Source organism: Oreochromis aureus, linkage group 14, assembly GCF_013358895.1.
Source record: "Oreochromis aureus strain Israel breed Guangdong linkage group 14, ZZ_aureus, whole genome shotgun sequence".
In the NCBI taxonomy this organism is placed as follows: domain Eukaryota; kingdom Metazoa; phylum Chordata; class Actinopteri; order Cichliformes; family Cichlidae; genus Oreochromis; species Oreochromis aureus.
The window spans coordinates 5,511,200-5,533,394 of NC_052955.1; the positions used below are offsets into that span (position 1 = coordinate 5,511,200).

Below are 22,195 nucleotides of genomic sequence, written 5' to 3' on the forward strand. Positions count from 1 at the left end.
GTTATTCGGGTAGGGTATTCCAAGTAATACAAAAAATATAATGAAATTACCCAACACATGCATGCCTTTGCTGTACACGCTGAAGCCCAAATAATAAACGAAAGCATCGAGAAAGCACAGCTGTGAATTATAATTAAAACGTAAAAAGTAAAACGACCGAAAAGTCACATTTACCTCTACACAGTAAGATGTAACGGCTGTTTGATAATACACAGTATACCATTAAACACTGAAGCTCGTGCGATTCTAACTGATGGGTTATTTTAGCGTTTATATTACAAACTATTCACCGGAAATTAAATTGTTATATGACTCGAATGTGGTTAAACACAGTTGAAGTAATCGTCGTCAAATCTAAATATAAATACATAAATAAAATAAATATAAGGAGACATTAACTATAAACTAATTAAATAAAGGGTTTTTAAATGTAACTTCGAAGCATTACAGTGGACTATTTAGTTTTCCTTTTGGCCTGTAGGGGGCCGTAATCCGTCTGATAGCGTTTAAACGACAAACGAAGAAGAATTAAATGCTGCAGCAGGCTGTGGCGTTGCTAATGCGGTGTTTTGTTTTGTGTTTTTTGCGCACATTCACATTTTAATGACTGTTTTAAAATAACATAAGTTACGTAAAAAGAAGAGGAGCTGCCGCTAAACGTGCTGTGAAGATGAAGTGAGTGTTTTACTGAGTACAAACAGACAACATGGGCTTTCAGTGTTAGCTCGTTTCCAGCAACTGTGACATACCTGAGCCAAGTCCACATAAAATCAGAGTTTTGTGGCTCTAGTTTATCCAAATCACTGTTTTAATTTTTATTTTAGCTGTCTCGCACTCATTCGCAGATACTTGGCTTAAAGATAGTCCAGTATGAAGTCTGTACAGCGGCTGTGCACTGTTAGCATCATTGCTGTTTCCTTGCAGGCTCAACATTGAGGGTCTGCTGGTGTATTTTCCCTATGACTACATCTACCCCGAGCAGTACTCCTACATGCTGGAGCTGAAGAGGACGCTGGATGCCAAGGTGGGTGGTGTCAGAGGTTAATCTGAAGGCGTGGTTTTCATGCACAGGTTCACCTGTGCTCCTATCTACACAAAATACCCTGGGTGTAAGCTGGTCTGTCGATCAGTCCAGAGGTTGGATGACACGTGTGAATGAACAGTGGACAAGAGAGGTGGATTGGATGGAGATGAGTGTCACGAGTCTTTTGTGACAGAATGATATCAGAAAGAGTGAAAGGCAAGGTTTACAAGATGGTAGTGAGACTTGGTATAATGTTTGGTTTGAAGACGGTGGCACTGAAAAAAGACAGGAGGCTGAACTGAGGATGTTAAGATTTTCATTGTGATTGACGAGGATGGTTAGATTAGAGTTGAATACATCAGAGGGTTGAGATGGTTTGTAGACAAAGTTAGAGAGGCTGGGATGGTTTGGACGTGTGCAGAGGAGGGATAGTGGATATATTGATCAGAGGGTGTTGAAGATGGAGCTGCTAGGCAGGAGAGAAGAGGAAGGACTCAGAGAAAATGGATGTGGTGAAGGAGGACATGCGAAGGGGTTGATATATGAAGCCTGTACAGCTGCTGTTGGGGACAGAGGAGGATGCAAGCATAGCAATAGATTCATTTTGGTCTGAAGAAGGTGGAAGACGAGTCATCTTTTTTATCCAGTTGTTATTTCAGTTATTTAAGATAATCAAATTTTCTGCTCTTTGCTGTTTCCAGTTAAAGAAAAGTTCTATTTTTTCTTGATGTGATCAGTCTAGTCATGTATGTATTTTGAAATTTGAGTTACTTTTTTCCTTCTTTCCTTCCTTGGAGTTGAAGAGATGATTCCTAAAGTTACAGTGTTTAGTCCAGATTTTACCTTTTGTGTTATTGTGTCGTATTGTGTTGCTCCTTCAGGGAAGTACAGTGTGTCCATCTCAGATTTCGCTCACGTTTAAAAGTGAGTGTTTACTTTCAGCTGCTGCTTTCTGTGTTAACCGAACCTGTTCCTGTTCAGGGTCATGGAGTCTTGGAGATGCCGTCAGGAACAGGGAAGACCATCTCTCTACTGTCCCTCATTGTGGCCTACCAAAGGGTGAGTTCAGCCTCTCTCATAAGTGGTTTATACTAACAGCTGGTGGTAGATCAGCATGTAAATATGTTCTCTCTCTCTCAGGCTTTCCCTCTGGAGGTCACCAAGTTAATTTACTGCTCTAGAACAGTTCCAGAGATTGAGAAGGTGAGTGGACGTCAAATCAGTCGTCAGTGAAGCGTGTTTTTACAGTGTAACTTTCTTTTTGAATTAAACAAGAAGCAGCGTTCAAAGCCCCGACGTCTCACATGGTGTGTTTGATTCTTTCCGATAAGGTTGTGGAGGAGCTGAGGAAGCTGATGGAGTTTTACACTAAAGAAACAGGAGAGAGCAACAACTTCCTGGCTCTCGCTCTTTCCTCCAGGAAGAACCTCTGCATCCACCCTGAGGTATGAACACCTGCATCCCACGAAGCTAAAGGAGCGATTTAGGATTCAGCTTTCTCCTTTCAAAAGTGACCGACACGCTTGTCTTCTCACAGGTGAGCTCTCTGCGCTTCGGTAAGGAAGTCGATGGGAAGTGCCACAGTCTGACAGCATCGTACATCCGCGCACAACATCACAGCAACCCCAACCTGCCCGTCTGTCGCTTCTACGAGGTAAGAACTCACATCAGATGGTGTTTTTCAACAGAAGCAGAAGTTATTTTTTTGTAATGGCTGTTGACACGACAGCATCAGGGTTCAACATAACCGGTGGGGTCAGGCGCTTTTGGGGCGGTGATGCTACTGAGTTAGGATGCTAACTGGCTAAATCAGCTCTCATGATTTAAATGAAGTGTAAGAGGTTGCTGAGGTAAAGAGGCAGGAAGATGGTGCTGGTGGTGACACTGTGAGTGTTTCTCTTGGATTTGCATCCAAAAATAGATGCATGAATTTTATAAGATTTAAACCCCCCAAAATGTTTTTTACCACTATAACTAAAATGCATATATGAAGGTATAACTTAGTAACTATTCCTGCATTGCGTTGCATGTGGTTGAGTCCTAAGTAAACTGTTTATTAAGCTTTTCACAGACAGACAATCCAAATATTTTGTGCAATGTACACACATGCAAATGTAAAAACTTAGATACATTTGAATGCTTAATAAAAAAGCTTAAAGTAACTGTAGTTAGCACGATCCTTTTTGTGCTAAGTTCTGTGATCTTTATGGATTAAAAGTTTAAAAACAAGTTCAGGTTTCTATTCTTTAGTAATCTGTTCATTTCTGTGCTGGATGATTACAACTTACTGGCTCGACGTGATTAGTTAGGAGCATTTAATCAGCCTGAAAACTTAAATCCAGCAACTACTCGACACCATCAGATATGCAGATTAAAAAAGTGTTTGGTTTCTGGCTGTCGCCTACATGAACTCAGGAAGTGTTATAGGTCTCAGTTTGAGACTTTTTAGCTCATTGATCTTAACACAGATACAAACTGTAGGTTTACAATGCCTGAAAACTGGAAAACAGGAAAACCTGGTTTGTGTTGCAGGAGTTCGATTCAGTCGGCCGACAGGTGCCTCTTCCTGCTGGCATCTACAACCTTGATGACCTCAAGGCCTTTGGCAGGAGGAAGGGCTGGTGTCCTTACTATCTGGCTCGCTATTCAGTGAGTTACTGGGGAAACCTTTACTGTGAAAATGCCAAATATGTGGCCATGTGATGTAAATTAACATGAATGAGATTTTGAGTGTTTTATTACATGTACAATGCTTTTTGCATTTGCCTTAAAAATTGCTTTTCTAGCACACTATAGATGCTTTTATAGGAAAAAAAATTTTCTCACTGGCTGCTCTAACTAATTGGAAAATAAATGATAACACGACAGCTGCTCATTACTGAATAATCCAGAGTTTAATGTTGTATCCTGAAGCTTGTTTCCTCTTGATTTCTCGCAGATCCTGCATGCCAACATTGTGGTGTACAGCTACCACTACCTGCTGGACCCCAAGATAGCTGATCTGGTGTCTAAAGAGCTGGCAAAGAAATCCGTAGTGGTGTTTGATGAGGCTCATAATATCGGTGAGCAGTTGATCTGAGTCTAATATGCAAATTCAGTGCATTTAACTGAATTTATCTGTCTATTTTAGGAATTTGTTTTACTGTAATTATTTAAAAGAATTCATGCTTCCTTTCACTCTCTCCTCAGACAACGTGTGCATCGACTCCATGAGCGTAAACATCACCAGGCGAACGCTGGACCGCTGTCAGAACAACGTGGACACTCTCCAGAACACCATACACAAGTAATGCTTGCATCATTACTTGCAACATGGAAATGCATCCATGTTTTCCTGAACGAATGAAAGATTGCACCAATAATTGAAACGTCTTTGCTCCTCTTACTGGCTGTAATTTTGCAGAACAGATTAAACAGACAGAAAATAGGCAAATATTACCAAAGAGTATTAATCTAAGCTACTGTAATCTGCCTCTTCTGCTGTGTGATAGGATAAAGGAGACGGATGCTGCTAAGCTGAGGGAGGAGTACAGGCGCTTGGTGGAGGGGCTGAAGGAAGCCAATGTGGCGAGAGAAACCGACATCTACCTCGCAAATCCGGTGTTGCCTGATGAAATCCTTCAAGGTTTTTCCTTTAATTGTTCTCTCAGCTCAGAGTAAATTTTAAAGCGCGGTTTAGAAGCAGAGTTTGGTAGTAAGCATTTCAAGTTGTCTCTATAAAGTTCTCTGTCCACATCAAACTCCAGACGTTGTAACTGTAATCTTTCTGGCTGGGTTTAGATGAAGGGCCGAATCTTATTGTAGACATGATCCAAAAAAAAAAAAAAATCTAAAACACAAACTGTCCTCTCTTTCTGTCAGAGGCGGTGCCTGGCTCTATTCGTACAGCCGAGCACTTTGTAGGTTTCATGAGACGCTTCCTGGAGTATCTGAAGTCTCGTCTGAGGGTCCAACACGTCGTACAGGAGAGCGCGCCTCAGTTCCTTAAAGACGTCTTCGACAAAGTCTGCATCGACCGCAAGCCTCTCAGGTCAGTTTCTGCTTCTTTTCCGCTGTAATGCTGCGAACAGCCTCGCTCAGTTTCTTGGTTGTTTCTATTTCCCGTCTCTTTATCACTGATCCATCCTCCTTGTATCTCCAGGTTTTGTGCAGAGCGGTTGCAGTCGTTGCTTCGAACTCTTGAGATCGCCGACATCGCAGACTTCTCAGCTGTTACTCTCATCTCGAACTTCGCCACTCTCGTCAGCACCTACAGCCAAGGTAGTAAAAAGTCCCGCCTCTGTTCATCTCCAAGTAACACGGTGGCATTAACAAACGCAGATACTGTTGGATTATGATCTGTAGTGTCTCTCTGTCTCTGAAAAGGCTTCACCATCATCATCGAGCCCTTTGAAGACAGAACTCCGACCATTGCCAACCCCGTGCTGCATTTCAGGTGAGCTGCACAATGAATTCTGAACGAGTTCATGTGCCGCCGTCTGCAGAGGAGATTACCTGTGACTGTCATTTAGTTTCATTCTTTTACACAAAGCGTTTTAACACAAGTAAAAGGAGATGCCAGGTGTATATCTGTGTATCACAGCTCTGTGTGTTTCTCTGTTCCCCTCTCAGCTGCATGGACCCGTCTATAGCCATCAAACCAGTTTTCCAAAGATTCCAGTCAGTCGTCATCACCTCAGGGGTACGTTAGACCTCCTTTCTGACATTTAATTTACAATGTTTATTAATTAAAGGTACAAAAACAATCTGGTGACGTCCGCACAGTGAGTGACGTAATCAAGCAAAGTTGCCTTTTTATTCTTTGAAACAAAATTAGGTGAAATTCTCAGTTCATTTTTTCCCTGCAGACCTCCTATAATAACATCATAATACTGTAAAACTTCCATTCAACACATTCTGTCTTGAAATATAATCCTGCTGTTTATTCAACGAAACGTGTGAGTGCTGAGTTTTTCTTACACGTGCAGGACTCTGAATTCCTTCTTGCAGTGTCTTGTTCTTAGTTTTAAACGTCTCAGTAAAGCTGTCAGAAGCACCTCGTGTGTTCCTGAATGAACAGACATCAGGTCATCGCCTCTTTGAAGCATTTGAAATGAAAGATCTAATTCGAAGGATCTAAATGAAAGCCTGATCTAATTTCACCATCTTACCCCTGATGTTTCTCCTCTCTTCAGACACTTTCCCCCCTGGACATCTATCCCCGCATCCTTGACTTTCGCCCGGTTACCATGGCGTCCTTCACCATGACACTGGCGCGCACCTGCCTCTGCCCTCTGGTCTGTAACAACACTTAATATAAGGATGGAGTCACAAAAGCACCACCTCCTTCATCAGTTAATTTTATAAATTTAGTGCCAGTTCACAACGACAATCGTTATAACAATCTTATAATGATTATAAACAGAAGCCCAATAAACAAACTCTTGGAGACATGAACAAAAAGAGGAGAGAAACATAATCAGCTGCATCATTTCTTTGTTTCTGTCTTCCACAGATTGTTGGCAGAGGAAACGACCAGGTGGCCCTGAGCTCCAAGTTTGAGACCAGAGAAGATTTTGGTTAGTAAAAATAACTTGTGCTATTTGAACGTGATCTCTCAAATCAAAGGCTGTACCACTTCATTAAATTAACAACACTGTGTTGTCATCAACATGTAACGTGATGAATATTCACGTTTTCTTCTCCAGCTGTGATTCGGAATTATGGTAACCTGCTTCTGGAGATGTCTGCGATCGTTCCTGATGGGATTGTGGCGTTTTTCACCAGCTACGTGTACATGGAGAACATCGTGGCGTCCTGGTATGAACAGGTCAGTGTGTGTGTAATCCACAAGTATCTGAATAACTGAAACAACCGCAGTTTGTTTAAAGTTGCAGAAATCTGACATATCTCTCTGTAATCTGTGAAGTGGCTTTATTTTAAACATGTTAAAAAAAATACAACAACGAAGGAAAAAACACAAACAAAATAAAACATAAAGAGAAAAATAATCACAGCAGATAACTTTACATGTTCAAACAGGAGTAGGAAGAAGCATTCTGTTATTTAATCCCAATCCGTTTAGTAACTAATATATTAATAATAAATTAATTTTGTGTGTTTTTGTTGTTTCTGGGGTCACGTTCGCTTGCAGGGTATCCTGGAGAATATCCAGAGAAACAAGCTGATCTTCATCGAGACTCAGGATGCTGCAGAGACGAGCATGGCCCTGGAGAAATACCAAGAGGTCAGACTGATTATTGTAGTAGTATACAGCATTTAACTAACAGAGAAGACAAAGAGACCAAAATCATAAATTGAGCCATGAACAAACAAACAGATGTTCAGCACTTTGTTCAGGTACTTTGTGTTGGTCTCAGACTTTGACCTTTGACCTTTCTCTGTCGCTGCTGTTTAAGGCGTGTGAGAACGGCCGAGGAGCCATCCTTCTGTCTGTGGCCAGAGGAAAAGTGTCTGAAGGGATAGATTTCGGTAAGTCATTGGGTTACTCTGTGCGGCTCCAGCAGGACAAATTAAAGCAAACAGCAGAAGAAGAATCCTGCGTGGCTGGAGACGATAAGATGAAGCAAACGTGCGTTTTGTCGCTGACTCTGAGTCTCGTTGTGTTTTCTGTTCAGTGCACCATTATGGCCGTGCTGTCCTCATGTTTGGAGTGCCGTATGTTTATACGCAGAGTCGCATCTTAAAGGTCAGAATCACGTCTGTGTCTGAAGCTCTGTGTGGAGTCAAAGCGTAGGAAGTTAAATCTATTCATATTTTGAGCTGTGATGTTCGCTATTTAAGGATTTATATTATCAAATGAGGAACAAACCACACATTTTAGTTTGTGTTCTTTGCTTTTTCTCAGTCTGGATAGTTTTGTCACCCTAAGGGTTTTTCTCTCTCTGTAACTCGACTCAGGCTCGGCTGGAGTACCTTCGGGATCAGTTTCAGATCAGGGAGAACGACTTTCTGACGTTTGATGCCATGCGCCACGCGGCTCAGTGCGTAGGCAGAGCCATCCGAGGCAAAACTGACTATGGACTCATGATTTTTGCTGACAAGGTGTGTCTGAATATTTGTCTGATCCTGCCGCAGTACTCCAGGCTTCTACACTCCGCTTCACAGCAGCAGTCCTTTGAGTTTAGCTCTGAAGTAGTTGAGCGAAGCCTGTACTAACCCCCTCTGTGCTCTGCAGCGTTACGCACGAGCAGACAAACGTGGGAAGCTACCTCGCTGGATTCAGGAGCACATCAACGACGGCAGTCTGAACCTCACCGTGGACGAGGCCGTGCAGCTTTCCAAGCACTTCCTGCGGCAGATGGCTCAGCCTTTCAGACAGGTACAACCCGCCAAGCATCACAAGCACCACTGCAACAAGTAAACAAACACAGGGCAACACAGTGGCTTTAAAATGAGCAGTGGGTTTAGAGATCTTCTCCCCGTGATTGGCTCAAACATGTATCCTCTTGTCTAAGGGTCTGCTTCATTTCTATAGATGTAAATTAAACTTAATGTTATAATTTAAAACCTTAAATGGGGAAAAGGATTGTAATCTAGCAAGTTAAGCTTAATGTGTCTTACGAGTTGTTGGTGTCATTGTTTACTGGCACAACTCTGGCACCAGCGGAGCCAGAAAAAGAAATCCACTGCCAGGGAGATCATGAGCTTTGTTGATCAGATGAATAAATGCTGCTGTAGATTAAAGCAGTTTGAATTGCACAGAGCTGCACAGCTCTTATTAGCATGAGCACTGACGTTTATGGACAACAGCTGACCAGGCAGCCATGCTTGCTTCTCTCTTTCTCTCCAGGAGGACCAGTTGGGTTTGTCTCTGCTGACTCTCGAGCAGCTGGAGTCGGAGGAAATGCTGCAGAAAATCACTCAGATTGCTCATCAGACCTGAAGGTGACACGAACCGTATGACATTGTTACCACAGCAGCACCCATAACCCAGCTGTTACCAGACTAGGGTTAAATATGTGTCGGCTCTAAAAGGGCAGATCCACCTTAACTTTAGGAAGTTTGTTGGCACTAAGCAAAAACTCAGAATTACCTTTTAAGTGTCTGTTTTCCTCCAAGTGGTAAAAATACTGTAAAAGTATTTAAAGTATTTTCAGTTCTGCCGGTCACAGTAATGATTTCTGACAGGAGAGCTCCTCCCACACCAATGATGTGAGCATCAGTCAAAGCCACTCGTGGTTCAGTCAGTATTTAAGGTCGCACTCAGTCTGCAGAGTAGACCGCTCATATAGGGGAGACCATCTGCAGACCTTTGAACCACTTAAGTACATATTTCAGTACTTTGTACAGCTTTTCACTGAAGTACGGAGCAGTAAACTGCTGCCATGAAACTTATTTTTCCCTTTATTAATCAAAGGAAGAAGCCTTTGCTTCTGCAGACACACATACTGCAGGAAATCAAGCAACACTGACAGATTAAATTCTAAATGTGGGTGTTTCAGTCTTCATCATTCCCTGAATGCAGTAGTTTCAATTAATTTAGCTTTTTTTAAATTACTTTTGATTGGTGAAATGTTTTGTTTTTGAGTGAAGCAAGAAAACTGTGTCAGTAGGTCAGCGTGTTGCATCAGAGATGTGACACTGAGTAACACTGGTGTCTGTGCAGCGTCTGTCATACAGACAAGAATACTGTCAGGTTCCTTTTCTACTGCAGCTGTACATAAATACTGTTTTATACCGTTTTCCAACCAGGAAGCTGGAATATAAATGTTTGTATTTAACAGCTGACTTGTGTTTTTCTTCTGTGGGAAGTGTTTGAATCTAAAGTGTCCATCCATCACTCGCTGATCTTAATATTTAGACAGAAAAGGGCTTTAATTTATGAAACCCTAAAAATATTTTCAGACAAACAGCACAAACACAGAGAGGAAAGAAAACACATACACAAGGGTTATCAGTGTCTTAGTTTAATTTATTACAGGTCAAATTTGCAAATATAAAACAAATATTCATCTTTACCAGTTTCTACATGTTCTCTCCTCCACATTTTTACATGTGCTTCACTCAGCTTGTAACAGACTGTCGTTTCACAGCAGCTAACACGGTGCGACTTCAGCCCTTTAAACAGACTGCAGTGGCTATTTTCTACCACAGCAAATGCAAAACAAGATTCCTACGAGTCTCATGAAATAAAAACCTTCATGGATCAGGTGGTTATGCTGCTCTTAGGGACCCAGTCTGTTATCAGAATTCTCAGGTGTTAAGGGAGTTTGTGTAAAACTTGTTTGTAACAAATCTTCAGTTCAACTAGTTTAAAAAAATATCTCTAATAAATATCAGAAAGTAAAACGACATTCCACATTATTTGAATCTTTTTGTATTAGTCGAGTTCAGGCATTTCAGTGAAAAGCACAGATGTAACATTAGAAGAATACCTCAATATCTAAACGTAGGCTACCTCAGTAGTTGATAATGCTACTTTAAGCTACTTCTACCAGCGTGGAGTGAAAGCCTCGAATACACCATCGTATTTATGTATCACTCGGCTGCTGAGCGATCCACCCGTCCCCTCCTTTGCTCTCTTGTTACTCGTTGGCTGTGTTTTGATTCTCATCAGTGATGTTTGCCAGAAACATTTTCAACTCAGCTGCAAAGCTGTACCGCCGCTGCTATTTTTACTACTTGTTCTTGTGCTTTGCCTTTGAAACATTTTATAAATCTGCACGGCGGCTTTCGGTAAAGAGTTTCATCTCAACCTTGAAAACCAGTTTAAAATAATCAGGCCAAAGCTGATGTTTGGGCACACAGCAACAAACTTAGGGAGACTTTTACACATCTGAAATTCAAAATCTAACAAACAGATAATCAATAAATACTGAACTTAGAGAATGATTTACATCCATAAGCAGTTAGAAGATATTACCTATGTACATATGTGCAAAAGTACTGACTGTAAAAAGTACTAAGTTAAATATTTGCTTTTGTAAAGACTATTTGTTTTCACAAGGTGCAAACCAACAGCTGGAATCCTGAAACTGCTCCTACTTGTTTTTTGTTTTTTTAAAGTTGTTCCTTATTTTCATCATGTCCGAGCAGGACGTCTGGTCCAATAACACAGCAGTCTAACAATATAAATTATACATGACCAGCACATTTTAAAGGCAAAATACAAATACCTTTTTTTTTTTTTTTACTTTAAACTGTGTAAACTTTGATAGCTTATCTTCCTCAAACGTAAAATTACACTTTACATCCCCGCGCTGCTTCTCAAATTACAAACAACTCCATTTAAAAAATATGATCTTTAGTATCAAAGCATCAAGTGAAGTGTCTTAAAATTTCCCATAGTTCAAATGTTAAACTACAGATTGCTTTTTTTCCTTAGTGTAATGTGGTCATATCTGTGTAAAAACACAGTCTGCAGGGGAAATGCATTTAAACTAGATTAAAGTGATTTTAGCACAATTTAAAATTAACCTCCTAAGACCCGAACTCTTTCATGGCATGCATTTTTAATTTCTCTTTGCTATTTGGGCTGATTGGGGGAAAATTTAGTATTGTGGTCTAGACAACCCAAAATGTGATGTCCACACATGTGGACGCCAGGTCCTATGAGTTTAAGTTCAAGATCAACTTAAAAGTTAACTGGAAATGATAAAACTGAACCTAAAACCAGGAATGACGGGATTTAAAACTTCAAGTGATCCGGAAGGAAATGTCATAGTGCAATTCAGATAATGTCAAGTTAAAATTCATCACATGACCCAGCCCTCTATTATGTTTTTTTTTTTCTTTTAAAGAAAAAAAACTGAAATTATCTGTTTTTAGAATGAAAAAAACTAATTTTAAAAGTCAGATTTTTGGAAGCATCTTAGTCGAGTTAATTATCTTTTTTCCTTGAAGACTAAAAATGATGAATCCACTCAGGCCTGATGTTCACACACCGATTAAACACACTGCTCTGTACCGATCGTACGTGACGTCTGTTATCTTTGAGAGGTGTTGCGTTTATAGGGGATATTGGTTTTTTTGTGTTAGCTGTTCCCACCGAGTGAGCCTCTTCTCAACAGACTCTGAGTGCTGGAGCTCAGGCCTCGAGTATCCGTCAGCTGACTCGACTGATCAACAAAAACACAAAATGGGTTTTAAGAGGTGACGTTTATCCTAAATGTGCATGAGATGCTTTTAGATTTTTGCTTTTCAGACTGTATGGTTAACAGTCTGCTCACCTTGCTGCCATCCTGACTTTCTCTGACGCCAACGTTCAAAACATTCAGAGAGTTTGCCCTCTTCATCCTGAAAACAGGGCAGAACAAACTCTTATTCATCAGGTGGCTTTTCAACATTCAGCTGGAGCAAAAACACCTTGGTTACAGAATATTACCCAGCATTCCTTGGGGTCGTTTCCTCCATTCCGACTCCCTTCAGCTTTCGGACCAGTTTCTCGCTGCTTCGCCTTATCGACTCTCTGAGTTTGGTGAAGGAGCCGCTGCGCTTCAGTCCATCCTGTGTGGAGCTGCCGTCCTCCACCACGCCGGACCAGCTGGGACGGCCATCACCTGGATGACAGACGTAAAAAAAAGCTTGTTGCTTTTAAATTGTTTATATTTAAATTTGAAGTTTCTTTTTTTGGGGGGACACACTGGGACATTAATACGATATGAACAATATAAAACTGTACAGTATACGAAAAAAATCTAAATAAAACTCTTTTTGTAGAAAGACTGAGAAACGCCTGCGTTTAAAAATATGAAAACTGCTGAAGTAAAACTACAAACATGACAGATTTTCACTGAGTCTGACTTAGACTTGTATGAGGCAAAGAAACTATTATGTGTCATGTATCTGCTGTCAGAGAAGACCCCAAGGACAAACTCCGGGGCTTATAGGGTAAATATAGGGTGCGGCCCCTATATTTGAATGCGAATCATGCAAACATTAAACAACGTACATTAGCCGAATTCAACATGAATACACAAAAACAACACAGAAAGCTAAAACTGAGCAGAATGAATCAGCTCATTTAAAATGATAAAAATTAATGTGTTATGCCAGCGTTGGGTAGTTTTCTCAGTACTCAGTGGTGGAACTGATCCCTTGTGGTTATCTCACGCTCTTAAAATGTCATCGTGTCACGAGAACAATTACACAAACATGAGCAGTTACATGAAGTAATCTGTCTGTACCTTCAACAGACCCAAACTCCTTTTCATGCGCTCTGGTCAGGATCTCCTTGTAAAGAGCTTCAGCTTGTCTGTATTTCCCCTGCTTAAGATAACATGATGCCTGGGGGAGGGGGAGGAGGGGTTTAAATGATGATTGAAAAAATAATAATATTGTAAACTCTAACAGCCTCAGTAAACCAGACAACGAGGTTCCCTCTCACCAGGTTGTTCTTGGTTTTAGCCACGTTGGCGTCGTCTGGTCCCAGTTTGCTCTGGTAGATGTGCAGAGCGCGCTCGTAGTACTGCTCCACTTCCTGGTACTTCCCCTGGTTCTGACACAGCAGAGCCAGGTTGTTCAGCTGTTTGGCCACATCCGGATGGTCTGTACCAAGAACCTGAGGAGGCGACAAAAGAGGACATATATAGATTTTTAAGTGAATTGGCAAGGGCAGCAGGGTGGCACAGTGGTTAGCACTGTTGCCTCACAGAAAGAAGGTCCTGAGTTCAATTCCACAATCATGCCTGGGTCTTTCTGTGTGGAGTTTGCATGTTCTCTCCGGCTTCCTCCCAAAGACATGCAGTTAGTGGGAATAGGTTAATTGGAAACTTTAAATTGCCTGTGAGTGCGAATGGTTGCCTGTGTGTTAGCCCTGCAACTGACTGGTGACCTGTTCAGGGTGTACCCTGCCTCTCGCCCTAACGACCCTGAAAAGAATAAGCAGCAGAGGATGGATGGAAGTAAATTAGTAAAACATTTACTCTGTTATAAGTCCAGCATCCATAATCTAGGTTAGATTAAGGTTAAAGTGAGTTAGTAGGAATTTGGGATATCTGTTGTAATACAAACGTGTTTTCTTACCTTCTCTCTGATCTCTAGAGCTCTTTTACAAAGTGGCTCTGCTTCCTTGTATTTTCCTCTTTTCCCATAAAGCACTGCCAGGTTGTTGAGTGTCGCTGCCACCTGCACGCACGCATACACACACACACACACACACACACACACACACACACACACACACACACACACACACACACACACACACACACACACCAGCTCACTCACTAAAGTCTAAACCACATGAAATGACTACAAAGGGAGCAATGCCAATATTTGCAGGTCAGGCATGTCGGAAGCAACGAACAACAAATGAGGATCAAAATTCTTGTAACCCACAAGGTTTTATGTTTCATGTCTACGCTGATGAAAGAGAACGCTGAAACCAGTTTTAGCCGCCTCATTATAAGTTTTCTTCCAGTGCAGCTGAGTAACTTACAGCCGGATGGTCCATCCCAAGAGTTTTCTCCCTGATGGCCAAAGCATCGTTCAGCAGGTTGGCGGCCTCTTTGTATTTGTTCTGGTCTCTGTAGGGAAACAAACCAAACCACACTGTTCACCCACTGAGAAGAGTTTGGCTTGTTAAGGACACTTCCTCCTAAGAGTTTCAGATAATCTATCATCTATTACAAGAAGCTCTTATTAAACCTCAAATTGGCCAGGTATCACAACCCAGAGTCAAAGCCACAACCAATCAGAGAAATATAATGCTGATGAGAAAGAAGACGATCTGCTCGATTACTGCACACCAATTAAACCACTCACACGGGACGCTCAGCTCAAACCGGGCAGGAAAAGCATTGTATACACCTACCTCAACTGATACAAGCACAACAAACCATTTCTTTCCATCTGAAACTGAATAATAAGTCAGTTTATCTGCAGCATCATTACATCTTTAACATTTGAAGACATTTAACATTTTAAGTGCATCATTCTGCCAGCAGAGCTGAAGGAAAAGACGTGCACCTGCTGACTGTATGAAACCTGCATCGTGTAAGACAAACTGCTGTGATGGGTTAGATAAGGAGAAAGCTGGGAGGAGAGTCACATGACGCACTCGGCCAGAGCAAATAAAGCATGAACTCTGAGTTGTCTGGAAGACCTTGAACGGTTAACCCAGCCTTGATAATGCCACGCGGTAGCTGTAAATACCAATACAGACGCTTTTGCAATGGTAAATGACATCACCTGTACACCAGCGCCAGTATATTGAGCATGGTGGCTACGTCTGGGTGGGTGTGGCCAGATGACTTTTCCAGGTCTTCCAAAGCCTGCGGAGACACGATGAGGTTATTTTAAATGGTTGTCGGGTGATTTGTTTTGGTTAGCAACAGTTAGGACAGTGGAAGCCCCTCCCACCTGTTTGCACAGCGGTACCGCGACCTCATATCGTCCCTGGGATGCATACTGGATGACCAGGTTATGGAGCGTTCGAAGGCGGGCAGGGATCTCGTAGCCGCCCTGCTGGGCTGCAGCTGCTGCACTGCTGTGGTGAGGCTGGGACACTAAATGACAAACAAACAAAAAAAAGCAGGACTGTGCTGACTTTAGAAGGGCCCAGTTCCTGCTACGGAAACTCCTTTTGGATGATTTTAACAGGTCAAACAGAAAGGACCAAAAACAAGGCAGGGTGGAACCAAATATATAATTTGACCTGTTTTCTATACTGTATGTATCAGAAATAAAGTATAAAAGACAGTTTTAGATGAAAACAATTTTTTAGATGAATGTACGGATGGTGTTAAGCCCTAATAAAGATGTATTACATGAAAACTGGCTGCATAGTTGCACTGCTATTCAGGCACTTAAGTGAAATTGATGATAATAGAAAAGTTTAAGCATAACAATAAATGCCAGCGAAAATGCTTATTTTCCCATTTCATGTTTTCCCCCTGGTCACTCACGCTCAACCTGCAGTCGTCTAACCTCTAAAAACACTAAAGTTTATATCTTTAAGTCTTTGTCAGGCTTTAATGCTGTAAAAAAGAAAAAAAGAAGAAGGGTCCTCTCAGTAGCGATATATACTCGTGTTTCACCATTTTCTAAAAAGAAGCTGCTGTCCTAAAAGATAACTTCAGACTGGCGTCATATTTCACACTACAGAGATTCACAGATCACTTTTATGCTTCCACCTTCATGCGCTCTAAATTCATGTGTTAGCTGATAAAATGTGTTTGTTGAGTGTCAGCAGTTACTCAAATATCAGAAGCAACAGTTACACCCTGAGCTTATCTATGCCCAGTGAAGATGTAAACCAGTATCTGCCTCCAGTTTCAACGCTGAGACTTCTTAAAGCACTCAAACTAAATCACGATGAGAATAGTGCTCAATGTATTGACTAATTTAAATTAAAAACAGTTTGCATTTACTCAACACCTCCTCTGTATCCCAAAAAATCCATCGACAAAAAGGGTTTTGTCATTTTGGAGACAGGGAGGCGTTCAAATCGATAATAAAAACACAATTCACAGCCTTACTTGAAGACTGCTCCTCATCCTCGGCAGGAAAGAGGTCATCCAGAGACTCTTTGTTGGAGGAAGTGTCTTTGTCATCCTGAAAAAAGAAACACACACAGCACGACTTAGGAAACAGCAATACTAACTTAAGCTTAACACTAATAATTAACGATTATCCAATTCAACAGTTTTTGAATCAGCGCTCTGACTGAAGTCTTTATGGTGCTTTTGGTGACTTGTTTGAATCCAAGTTTACTGCATGGCTCATTGTCAGTGCTCTCATCAATTTCAGTAGCTGTTTTTTGTCAGCGAGCTCTCATAAACCCGCACCTGCACACTGTCCCTGTCCAGCAGCAAATTTGGCAACAACAAGAAGGCAGCTGACTGAAGCTAAAGCAGAGGTAAAAGAGAGTGAAAACTGGGCGTACATTCATCAGATGCAAACCAGCTGGAATCCAAATGAATGCTAATGTTGCTCTATGACAGAGTACTTAAACAGTTTGCCAACACATCAGCAAAAACTTGCTAAGATGGCACATGACGTCCTTCTGCCCAGTATATAATTACAACAGCTTTAGTGAAGTCCTCCAAACCTCCAGCTGCAGACAAACTTTCAGCATATTAATTTGATGAATATACACACAAACACCATGGTTAAGATTCCTGTGCTGACACAGCGAAGAGCTGACTCTCCCAGTTACTCATCTTGTAGGGCAGGTTGTTTTTTGTTACTCAAACTCTCAGCTGGCTGGTAAGTACCAACAGACTCTTCTGCAGACATATGTGGGTTAGCATGTTTTCTGTCCTCACCAGAGGCGGCTCATCCTGGTCATACTTGCGTATGGAGGACATGAACTGCAGGTGTCTGTTCTGCTCCTCGAGGGTGACCACCTCCTGCTCTGTGTCCTGCAGCCGCTGCTGAGCGCCAGCCAGCTCATCCCTCAACCACTGGTTCTCCTGACAGAGACGACGAACCTGAGAGGGAGGATGATACATAACGAAGAGAAGAGAAAGGAAACGGGCAAGAAAATGAAGGGGCCATGCCACAAAAATGGAGACACCGCCTTATCTAAATACTTAAAGTTACAGTGTGTAAAGTTTTAAACAGTAGATATCAGGAGAATGCAATATGCAGTCAGTTGAATCCTGTTTTCTTAGTGTTTCGAGTGCATAATCTAAGCTACGGTGGCCACTGTAGGACAAACATGTTTTAGTCAGCCAAGAGAGATCAAAAACATTACATTCAGTCACATCCAGCCGGCATGTTTCTACCAGTTTGTATTAATTTTTTTTTTGAAGTTTTTGTACACCTTCTATTTTAACATATTTGAAAAATATCAACAATAAGCAATACATCAGAAACAAAAAACTAATATGTGCCATTTGAATATTTTGCAGTATTTTATGTTTTCATCCAAGTCACTTCAAAAACTCTATCCGCTGTTCATCTGTAGCGAGTTTTCTATAGATAGCAAAGTGACTCCAGACTGGAGTTTTTCCCCATCTGTGGCAGGTTGTCAGTCCACTGTTTACCTCAGCTGTCAATGCCGGGTGAGACGCATGCTTGTCTACTTATTCTGGTGGAGGCTGTAAAAGGAGTCTGACATGTCAAATCTGCTGACTAAATTAGGACTAGATTAGCATGTTTATGCACATGTGTTAGAGCCCTGAGTGAGATGAGCAGGAAGAGGAAGACAATTTATTAAGACATCGTTTCTTCCTTTGCATTTTGTTTCTTTGATGAAGAGGATGCCTTCTTCTTCGGCAAGACATATGATGCTTCATATCTTGAATCTAAAGATGGATATATAAATTTGCCTCCACGACAGGTGAGTGCTAACTTAGATATTTGCTTTAACAAACATTTAAACAGGTAGACCTAATGAAGTAGCCTATGATGAGTGTCAGCGCAAGTATACAGGTGTCTCCGACAAACTCACCTGAGCTCGCAGCTTTTGTTTCTCTGCGTCCAGAGAACCGAGGTGAGCTGACAACGCCATCATCACCTGAAGGCAATTTTAAAAATGTAAAAAATGTAAACCAAACAGAAACAGAAACAACAGAAAGAAGACTGGCTGCACCATGAAGTGAGATCAGTGACTTATCGACTATGCTTCAGTAAATGAGCTCAAAACCTGTCAACAGCCCGACTTCAGACAAAACAAATGAAAAGAAAAACAGTCATCAGTGCCTCGGGACACCAACAGGAACAGAAAATAAATCGAAAATGACAAACATCAGATATCTTTATGGATCAGTTAAATAAGTTTGTCATCAACCACTCATGAAAGCAATGCAAGTCTCAAAATGAATTTTTAAAGAGCCTTTTCAAAATAAATCTGTGCCTGGCAAGCTAAACAAATTTGTTTGTTAAGGTTCAAATATAAACACAGTAAGTTTAAATAAGTAAAACTGAATGTAAACTCAAAACTATTTAATAAAAGACCACCATGTTTAATATGTAAAGTGCAAGAAGTTCAATTTTAAATTATCTGGGAATGTTATTTTCTTCCATTTCAGCCCTAAAAAAAGCTTGAAGACAAAGACGTGCGACACGAGATTTCATTGTGACTCCTTGCTTTTTTATTTCCTGTTGGTACCTGTGCCTCACTCAGGCCCAGCTCTATCCTCTCCAGCGACTGGTGGATGATGCTGGTCTTCTCTTGCTCGACGCTGCTGCTCTCTGACGCCGCCCGGCTCTCTGACGCCGCCCGGCTCTCCAGCGCCTCCTGCAGGCTCTCCAGCAGGCTGCGGTTCTCCCCTCTCAGCGCCTCCAGCCCTGCGATCACCTGCTGCGTGCTACACAGAATCTCTTCCCCGGACAACATGGCTGCTGCTCCGAGGTTCCTTCCCTCACTTCGACCGACCTGAGAACAGCACATCGTTACAGCATTATCTGCAGTGGGAGATTATTATGCATTTATTTAGCAGTAACGGCAGAGTGAGAGCTGCAGGGGGATCAGTGCTACATGCAGCTGAAATATTTATGAGTAAAAGTGATATCAGAAGCTGACAGCAGCAGTAACTGAAGCCGCTGAAGTACTAGTAGTAGAAGCAGCAGTGCTATAGTAAACACAGATGGATTTATTTTCTAAATAATGAAAGGTGGCTTAAAGCATAATTTAAAAGTGTTGTTGGTGAAGTGTATACGTGACACAGCTGGTGGGATAAATAGACTACATGGAAGGTTTGTGAGAAAAGCAAGCAAAAATAGAAGTAAACTTTGATAACGATGATTTAATCCGAATCCAGCCCCATGTAGGGAGTGACTCTCTGTTGAGTCAGCCTCGTGACTGCTGACGGCTGTGATAGAACTACAGCAACAAGCTTTGGGACCAATGGAAACAGGAACAACCACTCAGAAGCTGACTTTTAGTGCAATAGATGGATTCATTAAGACCATGTCTGCTGCTTTTTCAGGAAACTTTTAAGGGTCACATCACCCTGTAGGTCTCATTCATACCTAAATGGTGACATGTGTTGCATCTTACAGCTGAGGTTCCTTCTGAGTGAAAATAGTTTTGCTATAGTCATTTTATAAAAAAAAAAAAAAACACTCTCCAAATGTTAGACTTTATGTAGTCAAAGAATTAAAACCACAATAACGCTGACTGAGTGACCACTAGACATAAATACAGCAGGTACAAAGGTAAATTTAGCCTTTTGTGTCCACACAAAGACCTACTCGTTCTCAGTTCAAAGCAGATCCTGCGTTAACTCTGTCCACTTGAAGGCTTGCTGGTTTTAAACAGTATTAAATGTGATGAACTCTCAATGCAAAGTGTGTGAGGAGAGTTACCTTTCACAGGTAACTCCAACCTAACACTACACAGAAACAGATTCTTATTGGTTTCACTGAATACACTTATTTCAGTGTAAAGTAGATTATAAATGTAAAGAACACTGTAATTCAGTACTGTCAGGGCATACTTGGCTACTGTGAGAAGCGAACAATAACAGGAATGTTGTGGAGAAAACCCAGAAACGCAATTCACAGCTGTCAGCAACTTCACCACAAAGAAAAACTCATAGTTTTCAGTTTCCTCTTTTCTGATCTCTTCTGGGCACACACAGAGGCGAAGTGAGCCTCTGGAGCCAAATACGAGGGTTCACAAGCAAACAAACAACATGAAGGTCACTTTAGTCGCTATTAAACACCTCTTTTTATGCTTTTAAGAGTTTTAACATTAAGAAAAACAAATGTATAATAGAAACAAGTGCAGACGATCTTCTCATGGTAGTGATAAAATGCTGTGTATCATTGTAACTGGGTTCTCTTTCAGAGTAGCACAGATCTGATTCACAGTGCTGATGGAAAATGCCAGTTAAATACATCTTATTATCATGCAGTTCAACTAAAGTAATGTGTCTCTACTGTGTCTATTTTTTTTTTCTTTTATTCTGTCAAAATCAAGCCCCACACAACACCTGTCTCGAAAGTTGACAAAACACTAAATCCACTTCTACATGGACAAACAAGAGCTGCTGCTTCTTCTTCTTGTGGCAGCTCCTTTTATCGGGCACCAGGGTGTATCATGTGCCACCCTATCCGTCCACAGTGGCAGCCACTGGGGTTGTAGTTCCTCTAATGTCCAATTTCCAATGCAAACTACTACAAAGAAGCTGCAAAACTGCCAGCAAGAGTCACAAAAAAAAAGAAAAGAAAAAAGAAAACAAATTTTTTTAAAAAACTCCGGCAAAGGTGGGATGATTTGGTGGTGGTGGGGGGGGGGTTCTGCCATGCCTGTGCCCAGGGCCCCAGTATCTCATAATCCGCCCATGTGTTTATAACTGGATGTCTGACCATCTGTCCAAGCAGCCATGATGGATTTAAGTGTCTTTTCCAACCTTTATAAGGAAACTGGTGATAATATAATGCTGCTGCACACAAACAGCGCTGCGTCACATTTCAACAGCACATTTCAGCTGTGTGTTTGTTAACAGTTTTAAAAGTGTCCACAGAGTCTAAACACCACCGGCTGCTGCAGCTACAAGACAGAAACATCTTCCTGCACAACAACACAATAAAAACAAAACAAAAGATGTCTCCCTCACACAGACACACACACTTGCTGCGCCTCATTTCAGATCCACAACAACCGACAGTTATTTATAGCCTACCTGCTAAGTCCAAACTCCCGCGGCGCGCTTTCGTGTTGATGCACAGTTTGAATGAAATAATGGTTTTTATGGGTAAACTGGAGCCCGTCAGTCACTGCGGAACATCTCCGCTTACAGTAACTTTCAGTTTATTTATTGTTAAAGAGGAGGGACGGAGAAAAGTGAACGCTGTTAATCGTTCACCTGCCGCCTCCTCCTGTCATTACGCAGCCGCCTAGGATCAAGCTAGCTTTAGCAGCACTGAACTTCCGCTTATCGACTTCAAAATAAATGTTGTACAAGGGACCGTGTACTTCATGATTTCACTTGTATTTCTATAATTGTTGTTTAATCCATGTATATTCTTAATCAATGGACCTATTTTCAGTTTAAGAATGTTAAACTGCAATTATTAATGATAAAAAATAATTAATGACTGCATACCTCAACAATGTGTTGGACAAAGGATGTTGAACATGGAGATGCCAGGCAGGAGGAAAAGAGAAGATATTGAGGAGGGACATGCAGAGTGTGTCATGTTGATGTGACAGAAGAGGTGAGACAGATGATCCGCTATAGTGAGTCATAAATAGGGCAATCGAAAGAAGAAAAATAACTGGAAACACTGAGAAAAGTGAATTCCTGTCAGATGAGCTTGATTTCTGCATTC

General features: G+C 41.4%; 2 protein-coding genes across 2 annotated transcripts; one reads left to right on the top strand and one right to left on the bottom strand.

The window, feature by feature from the left end:
* Nucleotides 1-497: 497 nt before the first annotated feature.
* On the top strand, nt 498-9,208 carry ercc2 (excision repair cross-complementation group 2). Its single transcript, XM_039622914.1, has 23 exons — nt 498-675; nt 925-1,024; nt 2,006-2,083; nt 2,165-2,227; nt 2,356-2,469; nt 2,562-2,678; nt 3,557-3,673; nt 3,963-4,086; nt 4,214-4,310; nt 4,516-4,649; nt 4,886-5,054; nt 5,166-5,284; nt 5,390-5,459; nt 5,636-5,705; nt 6,199-6,300; nt 6,519-6,582; nt 6,712-6,833; nt 7,158-7,250; nt 7,423-7,495; nt 7,642-7,712; nt 7,925-8,068; nt 8,202-8,345; nt 8,817-9,208. Exons 1-23 carry the CDS (start codon nt 671-673, stop codon nt 8,907-8,909), a joined length of 2,283 nt encoding a protein of 760 aa, XP_039478848.1. The 5' UTR covers nt 498-670; the 3' UTR covers nt 8,910-9,208.
* A 709-nt stretch (nt 9,209-9,917) lies between these two features.
* On the bottom strand, nt 9,918-21,765 carry klc3 (kinesin light chain 3). The gene is made up of 14 exons (XM_031739955.2): nt 21,547-21,765; nt 19,026-19,292; nt 18,366-18,431; nt 17,236-17,400; nt 16,447-16,522; nt 15,329-15,474; nt 15,158-15,240; nt 14,406-14,493; nt 13,991-14,092; nt 13,353-13,526; nt 13,153-13,252; nt 12,351-12,525; nt 12,196-12,262; nt 9,918-12,084 (listed from the first exon to the last, which is right to left on the bottom strand). The coding sequence occupies exons 2-14, from the start codon at nt 19,251-19,253 to the stop codon at nt 12,001-12,003; spliced, it is 1,554 nt and encodes a 517-aa protein (XP_031595815.1). The 5' UTR covers nt 19,254-19,292; nt 21,547-21,765; the 3' UTR covers nt 9,918-12,000.
* Nucleotides 21,766-22,195: the final 430 nt, after the last annotated feature.

Excerpts from the sequence above, each read along its gene's own strand:
- ercc2 (XM_039622914.1), top strand. Across the intron at positions 2,084-2,164 it reads TCATTGTGGCCTACCAAAGG|GCTTTCCCTCTGGAGGTCAC; the intron begins GTGAGTTCAGCC and ends TCTCTCTCTCAG. Across the intron at positions 2,470-2,561 it reads ACCTCTGCATCCACCCTGAG|GTGAGCTCTCTGCGCTTCGG; the intron begins GTATGAACACCT and ends GTCTTCTCACAG.
- klc3 (XM_031739955.2), bottom strand. The coding sequence starts at position 19,253 with ATGTTGTCCGGGGAAGAGATTCTGTGTAGCACGCAGCAGGTGATCGCA. Across the intron at positions 16,523-17,235 it reads ACCAGGATGAGCCGCCTCTG|GATGACAAAGACACTTCCTC; the intron begins GTGAGGACAGAA and ends TTCTTTTTTCAG. Across the intron at positions 12,085-12,195 it reads AAAGTCAGGATGGCAGCAAG|TCGAGTCAGCTGACGGATAC; the intron begins GTGAGCAGACTG and ends TTTGTTGATCAG.